An 8081-nucleotide genomic window follows, 5' to 3' on the forward strand; every position below is an offset into this window, starting at 1 on the left:
TCTGTATCTAATAGACATTGTGTGTGTGTGTGTGTGTGTCAGTTTCACGCTCTAGCTCATCAACGGGACTGAAGCCTCAGTGGAACCCTCCACCGACATCGTCAGACAGTGGCCACACCCCCGAGCCCTACCATAGGCCGACAGAGAGAGGAAGCCCTTCCCACCACCCTGCCCACTCAGCCTCCGCACCTCCCTCTCCCTCTCACAGCAAACCTCCCCTCTCCATTACTGCCCCCACCACCACTCTTCCTCCCCCTCCTCCCTCATTCCATGAGCGTCCCAGCAGCAGGCCTCCCCCATCCCTACTGGTCCTCCCCCTCCTCCCCCTACCCAAGTCACCAAGCCTACCTGGCTCCCCATCCAGCACCCTCACCCCTTACCCCAGCCCTCTACCCTCCTCCCTCCACGCCCCCTCCTCCCTCCCTAACCGGAACTCTGGTTTCTTCTACCCGCCTCCTCCCTCCCCCATCCTCTCCTCCTCCCTCCCCCTCCTCCCTCCCCTGTCCTCTCATCCTTCCCCCTCCTCCCTCCCCCGTCGTCTCCTCCCTCCCCCTTCTCCCTCCCCCCCCATCCTCTCCTCCTCCCTTCCCCCTCCTCCCTCCCCTGTCCTCTCCCCTTCCTCTGAATTGAGGTTCTCTATCTCTGGTCCCCACGGCCCCCTCCTCCTCCTCCTCCTCCTCCTCCACCCCTCCCCGCCTCATTCACCCCCAGCTGCCCCTCCTCTCTGCCCCCTCCACCACCCAAGATGCCCCCTGTGCCGTCCCCTGCCATGCGGCCCCCGGTGCCCCCCTCCTACCCCTGCACTGCACCTAGTCGGCGACCACCAGCTGTGCCCAGGAGTGCAGGTATTTTTTTATGATAGCCCTCGTTTTTGTACTACAATGGGTCAGTTTTATACAATAATATTACAATGATTTGACTGTTTTATACATTAGCTCTCACATTATATGGAGGTAATTATTGATCAAAATCAAATACAATCGCAAAGTCCCAGAGAGATCGATTACTGTTTCCTGCATCTGATTGTTAATGACTCAGTGGTTTAATTCTATCTGTCCCTCATACCATCACGGTCACCTAATCATCCCCAGTTTACAATTGGCTCCTTCATCCCCCCTTCCTCTCCCCTGTAAACTAATCCCTGGGTCGCTGCTGTAAATGAGAACGTGTTTTCAGTCAATGTACCTGGTAAAAACAGAATAACACTGTTCAATAGATTCCATCCGGACTGGGCTCCAATGACACCACATTCATCTAGCTACACAGACAGAGACTACACAGACAGAGACTACACAGACAGAGACTATACAGACAGAGACTACACAGACAGAGACTACACAGACAGAGACTACACAGACAGAGACTACACAGACAGAGACTACACAGACAGAGACTACACAGACAGAGACTACACAGACAGAGACTACACAGACAGAGACTACACAGACAGAGACTACACAGACAGAGACAACTCAGACAGAGACTACACAGACAGAGACTACAACACTGAGAGAGAACTCTCTTTGTGAGGCTTCTCCACATTGTCTGTTGTCTTTCCCAACAGGTGTGGGGAGGTCGTTGGCTTCTCCCCCTGTCCCACCGGCCCGCTCCCCGTCCACCGAGCTGACCAACCGGATCCCTCCCCCTCATCCTCCTCCCCTTCCCCCGTCCTTAATGAGGAATGGACACAGTCTAAGCTTGCACAGCCTGGGTGAGAGTCTGATTCTCCTTCTTCGTTCAATAACTCCCTTCACTCTTTCAATTCCTCTCCAAAACTGTGGCAATCATGCCAAAGCCATTTATTTTTCCTAGCCACAGAAGCATGGCTTGTTCTTTAGACTTTTAGGCTGGGTGTCTGTGACACGCTTTGTGTGTTAGTGGTGTCTTTTCATAGTGTGTTAATGTGTCTCTGTGTTAGTGGTGTCTTTTCATAGTGTCTTTAATGTGTCTCTGTGTTAATGTGTCTCTGTGTTAGTGGTGTCTTTAATGTGTCTCTGTGTTAGTGGTGTCTTTTCATAGTGTGTTAATGTGCCTCTGTGTTAGTGGTGTCTTTTCATAGTGTGTTAATGTGTCTCTGTGTTAGTGGTGTCTTTAATGTGTCTCTGTGTTAGTGGTGTCTTTTCATAGTGGGTTAATGTGTCTCTGTGTTAGTGGTGTCGTTTCATAGTGTGTTAATGTGTCTCTGTGTTAGTGGTGTCTTTTCATAGTGTCTTTAATGTGTCTCTGTGTTAATGTGTCTCTGTGTTAGTGGTGTCTTTAATGTGTCTCTGTGTTAGTGGTGTGTTTTCATAGTGTGTTAATGTGTCTCTGTGTTAGTGGTGTCTTTAATGTGTCTCTGTGTTAATGTGTCTCTGTGTTAATGTGTCTCTGTGTTAGTGGTGTCTTTAATGTGTCTCTGTGTTAATGTGTCTCTGTGTTAGTGGTGTCTTTAATGTGTCTCTGTGTTAGTGGTGTCTTTAATGTGTCTCTGTGTTAATGTGTCTCTGTGTTAGTGGTGTCTTTAATGTGTCTCTGTGTTAATGTGTCTCTGTGTTAATGTGTCTCTGTGTTAGTGGTGTCTTTAATGTGTCTCTGTGTTAGTGGTGTCTTTAATGTGTCTCTGTGTTAGTGGTGTCTTTAATGTGTCTATGTGTTAGTGGTGTCTTTAATGTGTCTCTGTGTTAGTGGTGTCTTTAATGTGTCTCTGTGTTAATGTGTCTCTGTGTTAGTGGTGTCTTTAATGTGTCTCTGTGTTAGTGGTGTCTTTAATGTGTCTCTGTGTTAGTGGTGTCTTTAATGTGTCTCTGTGTTAGTGGTGTAGTTAATGTGTCTCTGTGTTAGTGGTGTCTTTAATGTGTCTCTCTCTCTGGTCTTTCAGACGACTTTGAGTCTAAATTTCAGTTCCACCCAATAGAAGACTTTCCCCCTCCAGAGGAGTTCTGGCCCTTTCCGCGCATCTACCCAAGCAGAGAGAACCAAGGAGGTGGGGGTACAAAGTGTGTGTGTGTGTGTGTGTGTGTGTGTGTGTGTGTGTGTGTGTGTGTGTGTGTGTGTGTGTGTGTGTGTGTGTGTGTGTGTGTGTGTGTGTGTGTGTGTGTGTGTGTGTGTGTGTGTGTGTGTGTGTGTGTGTGTATACGGTGCCTTTGGAAAGTATTCAGACCCCTTGACTTTTTCCACATTTTGTTAAGTTACACAGCCATTGGTAGGCCGTCATTGTAAATAAGAATTTGTTCTTAATTAACTGACTAGTAAAATAATAATAATAAAATAATATAATTTAAAAAATGTTAAATAAAATAAAAATATTTTTTTGTTTTTATTCTAAAATGGATTTAAAAAAAAATATCATCAGCAATATATACACAATACCCCATAATGACAAAGCGAAAACAGGTTTTTATACATTTTTGCAAATGTATTAAAACCCCCAAAAAATGAAATAACGTGTTTACTTAAGTATTCAGACCCTTTAATATGAGACTTGAAATGGAGCTCAGGTGCATCATGTTTCCATTTATCATCCTTGAGATGTTTCTACAACTTGATTGGAGTCCATCTGTGGTAAATTCAATTAATTGGACATGATTTGGAAAGACACACACCTGTCCATATAAGGTCCCACAGTTGACAGTGCATGTCAGAGCAACAACCAAACCATGAGGTCGAAGGAATTGTCCATAGACCTCCAAGACAGGATTGTGTCGAGTCACAGATCTGGGGAAGGATACCAGAAAAATGTCTGCAGCATTGAAGGACCCCAAGAAGAGAGGCCTCCATCATTCTTAAATGGAAGAAGTTTGGAACCTCCAAGACTCTTCCTAGAGCTAGCTGCCCGGCCAAACTGACCAATCGGTGGAGAAGGGCCCTTGGTAAAGGAGGTGACCAAGAACCTGATGGTAGAGTTGCCAGACTGAAACCACTCCTCAGTAAAAGGCACATAACAGCCCGCTTGGAGTTTGCCAAAAGGCACCTAAAAAGCTGTCAGACGATGAGAAACAAGATTCTCTGGTCTGATGAAACCAAGATTGAACTCTTTGGCCTGAATGCCAAGCTTCACGTTTGGAGGAAACCTGGCACCATCCCTACGGTGAAGCATGGTGGTGGCAGCATCATGCTGTCTGGATGTGTTTCAGCGGCAGGGACTGGGAGACTACTCAGGATTGAGGTAAAGATGAATGGAGAAAAGTACAGTGAGATATTTGATGAAAATCTGCTCCAGAGCACTCAGGACCTCAGACTGGAGCGAAGGTTCACCTTCCAGCAGGACAATCTTCTCTGTTTTTGTTTGATTATTTCACTGCCATACTGTGTTGGATCTTGTCCAGCCATCTTGTCTCAAGAGGACCACAATGGAAATACGTCCCAGAATGTATTGTGTGTTATCCTCCATGATTTAACAATGGAAATAAGTCCCAGACTGTATTGTGTGTTATCCTCCATGATTTAACCATGGAAATAAGTCCCAGACTGTATTGTGTGTTATCCTCCATGATTTAACAATGGAAATAAGTCCCAGACTGTATTGTGTGTTATCCTCCATGATTTAACAATGGAAATAAGTCCCAGACTGTATTGTGTGTTATCCTCCATGATTTAACCATGGAAATAAGTCCCAGACTGTATAGTGTGTTATCCTCCATGATTTAACAATGGAAATAAGTCCCAGACTGTATTGTGTGTTATCCTCCATGATTTAACCATGGAAATAAGTCCCAGACTGTATAGTGTGTTATCCTCCATGATTTAACCATGGAAATAAGTCCCAGACTGTATTGTGTGTTATCCTCCATGATTTAACCATGGAAATAAGTCCCAGACTGTATAGTGTGTTATCCTCCATGATTTAACCATGGAAATAAGTCCCAGACTGTATAGTGTGTTATCCTCCATGATTTAACAATGGAAATAAGTCCCAGACTGTATAGTGTGTTATCCTCCATGATTTAACAATGGAAATAAGTCCCAGACTGTATAGTGTGTTATCCTCCATGATTTAACAATGGAAATAAGTCCCAGACTTTATTGTGTGTTATCCTCCATGATTTAACAATGGAAATAAGTCCCAGACTGTATAGTGTGTTATCCTCCATGATTTAACAATGGAAATAAGTCCCAGACTGTATAGTGTGTTATCCTCCATGATTTAACAATGGAAATAAGTCCCAGACTGTATAGTGTGTTATCCTCCATGATTTAACAATGGAAATAAGTCCCAGACTTTATTGTGTGTTATCCTCCATGTTTTAACAATGGAAATAAGTCCCAGACTGTATTGTGTGTTATCCTCCATGATTTAACAATGGAAATAAGTCCCAGACTGTATTGTGTGTTATCCTCCATGATTTAACCATGGAAATAAGTCCCAGACTGTATAGTGTGTTATCCTCCATGATTTAACAATGGAAATAAGTCCCAGACTGTATTGTGTGTTATCCTCCATGATTTAACAATGGAAATAAGTCCCAGACTGTATTGTGTGTTATCCTCCATGATTTAACAATGGAAATAAGTCCCAGACTGTATTGTGTGTTATCCTCCATGATTTAACAATGGAAATAAGTCCCAGACTGTATTGTGTGTTATCCTCCATGATTTAACAATGGAGGAATGGGAGAAACTCTCCAAATACAGGTGGGTTATACCCAAGAAGACTCATTGCTGTAATCTCTGCCAAAAGGTGCTTCAACAAAGTTCTGAGTAAAGGGTCTGAATACTTATGTTAATGTGATATTTCAGTTTTTATTTGTAATACATTAGAAAACATTTCTAAAAACAGATTTTGATTTGTCATTATGGGATATTGTGATGTCATTATGGGGTATTGTGATGTCATTATGGGGTATTGTGATGTCATTATGGGGTATTGTGAGGTCATTATGGGGTATGGTGATGTCATTATGGGGTATTGTGATGTCATTATAGGGAATTGTGATGTCATTATGGGGTATTGTGTGTGGATTGATGAAGGCTGTAACGTAACAACATGTAAAAATTGAAGTGGTCTGAACATTTTTTGAATGCACTGCTTGTGCGGTTGTATGTTTGTGTGTATGGATATGTGTGTGTATTTGTGTATGTGTGTGTGTATCAGCATGCTCTTGTCTTAATTTTCCTATTGAAATGATTTTGTGATTTACTCCTCCCCCATCCTCTCCTCTCTCCTCCCCCATCCTCTCCTCTCTCCTTCCCCATCCTCTCCTCTCTCCTCCCCCATCTCCTCCCCCCATCCTCTCCTCTTTCCTCCCCCATCCTCTCCTCTCTCCCCCCCATCCTCTCCTCTCTCCTCCCCCATCCTCTCCTCTCTCCTCCCCCATCCTCTCCTCTCTCCTCCCCCATCCTCTCCTCTCCTCCCCCATCCTCTCCTCTTTCCTCCCCCATCCTCTCCTCTCTCCCCCCCCACCCTCTCCTCTCTCCTCCCCCATCCTCTCCTCTCTCCTCCCCCATCCTCTCTTCTCTCCTCCTCCATCCCCTCCTCTCTCCTCCCCCATCCTCTCCTCTCTCCTCCCCCATCCTCTCCTCTTTCCTCCCCCATCCTCTCCTCTCTCCTCCCCCCACCCTCTCCTCTCTCCTCCCCCACCCTCTCCTCTCTCCTCCCCCATCCTCTCCTCTCTCCTCCCCCATCCTCTCCTCTCTCCCCCCCCACCCTCTCCTCTCTCCTCCCCCCCATCCTCTCCTCTCTCCTCCCCCATCCTCTCTTCTCTCCTCCTCCATCCCCTCCTCTCTCCTCCCCCATCCTCTCCTCTCTCCTCCCCCATCCTCTCCTCTCTCCTCCCCCCATCCTCTCCTCTCTCCTCCCCCATCCTCTCCTCTCTCCTCCCCAATCCTCTCCTCTCTCCTCCCCCATCCTCTCTTCTCTTCTCTCCTCCTCCATCCTCTCCTCACTACTCCCCCCAGTGATCAGGACACAGCTGTGGTGATGCAGTGAGACAACATGGACCCCCCACCCCCACACATCCAACAGCTGGCCCAACACATCCTCTTCATCCTACATTATCCTCATCCTCTGTCCCCAGGGGCCATAATTGAGACTGTGTGTGTGTGCGTGCGTGCGTGCGTGTGTGTGTGTGTGTGTGTGTGTGTGTGTGTGTGTGTGTGTGTGTGTGTGTGTGTGTGTGTGTGTGTGTGTGTGTGTGTGTGTGTGTGTGTGTGTGTGTGTGTGTGTGTGTGTGAATGCAATACCGTGCCACACCCAGTGCAGGCTATGTGACCTCCAACCTTCTCCAGTGTGGGATGTTTTGAATGTGTCAGGAGGGTAGAACCCAACAGTGATATATATATATATCTATTGATAAACTGGGTGGCACCAGCCCTGAATGCTGATTGGCTGACAGCCATGATATATCATGGGTATGACAAAACATTTATTTTACGTTGATAAACAGTTTATAATAGCAGTAAGGCACCTCTGGGATTTGTGGTATATGGCCAATATACCACGGCTAAGGTCTGTATCCAGGCACTCCAGGCGTTGTGTCGTGCGAAAGAACAGCTCTTAGCCGTGGTATATTGGCCATATATCATACCCCCTCGGGCCTTAAATATATACTGTATATATATATATATGTCTCTCTCTGTTCTCTCCCTCTCTCTCTATGTCTCTCTCTCTCTGTTCTCTCTCTCTGTTCTCTCTCTTTCTCCCTCTCTCTCTCTCCCTCTCTCTCTGTCTCTCTCTATGTCTCTCTCTCTCTCTCTCTCTCTCTCTCTCTCTCTCTCTCTCTCTCTCTCTCTCTCTCTCTCTCTCTCTCTCTCTATATATATATATATATATATATATATATATATATATATATATATATTGAGATTCTTCAAAGTAGCCACTCTTTGCCTTGATGACAGATTTGCACGCTCTTGGATTTCCCTCAACCAGCTTCACCTGGAATGCTTTTCCAACAGTCTTGAAGGAGTTCCTGCATATGCTGAGCGCTTGTTGGCTGCTTTTCCTTCACTTTGTGGTCCAACTCGTCCCAAGCCATCTCAGTTGGGTTGAGGTCGGGTGATTGTGGAGGCCAGGTCATCTGATGCAGCACTCCATCACTCTCCTTCTTGGTCAAAGAGCCCTCACACAGCCTGGAGGTTTGTTGGGTCATTGTTTTGTTGACAAA

General features: G+C 45.8%; 1 protein-coding gene across 3 annotated transcripts in view; it reads left to right on the plus strand.

Annotated features, from left to right (window-relative positions):
* The window catches only part of LOC124042653 (WAS/WASL-interacting protein family member 3-like), a 29989-nt gene extending 22407 nt beyond the window's left edge, over positions 1 to 7582 (plus strand). For all 3 annotated transcript variants that reach the window (XM_046360732.1, XM_046360731.1, XM_046360730.1), the window contains exons 5-8: positions 43 to 845; positions 1565 to 1711; positions 2858 to 2962; positions 6874 to 7582. In XM_046360732.1, coding sequence (XP_046216688.1) covers positions 43 to 845; positions 1565 to 1627 — 866 coding nt within the window. In that variant the 3' untranslated portion in view covers positions 1628 to 1711; positions 2858 to 2962; positions 6874 to 7582. The remainder of the gene's footprint in view (positions 1 to 42; positions 846 to 1564; positions 1712 to 2857; positions 2963 to 6873) is intronic.
* The last annotated feature ends 499 nt before the right edge of the window (positions 7583 to 8081 follow it).

Source organism: Oncorhynchus gorbuscha, linkage group LG09, assembly GCF_021184085.1.
Source record: "Oncorhynchus gorbuscha isolate QuinsamMale2020 ecotype Even-year linkage group LG09, OgorEven_v1.0, whole genome shotgun sequence".
Classification (NCBI taxonomy): domain Eukaryota; kingdom Metazoa; phylum Chordata; class Actinopteri; order Salmoniformes; family Salmonidae; genus Oncorhynchus; species Oncorhynchus gorbuscha.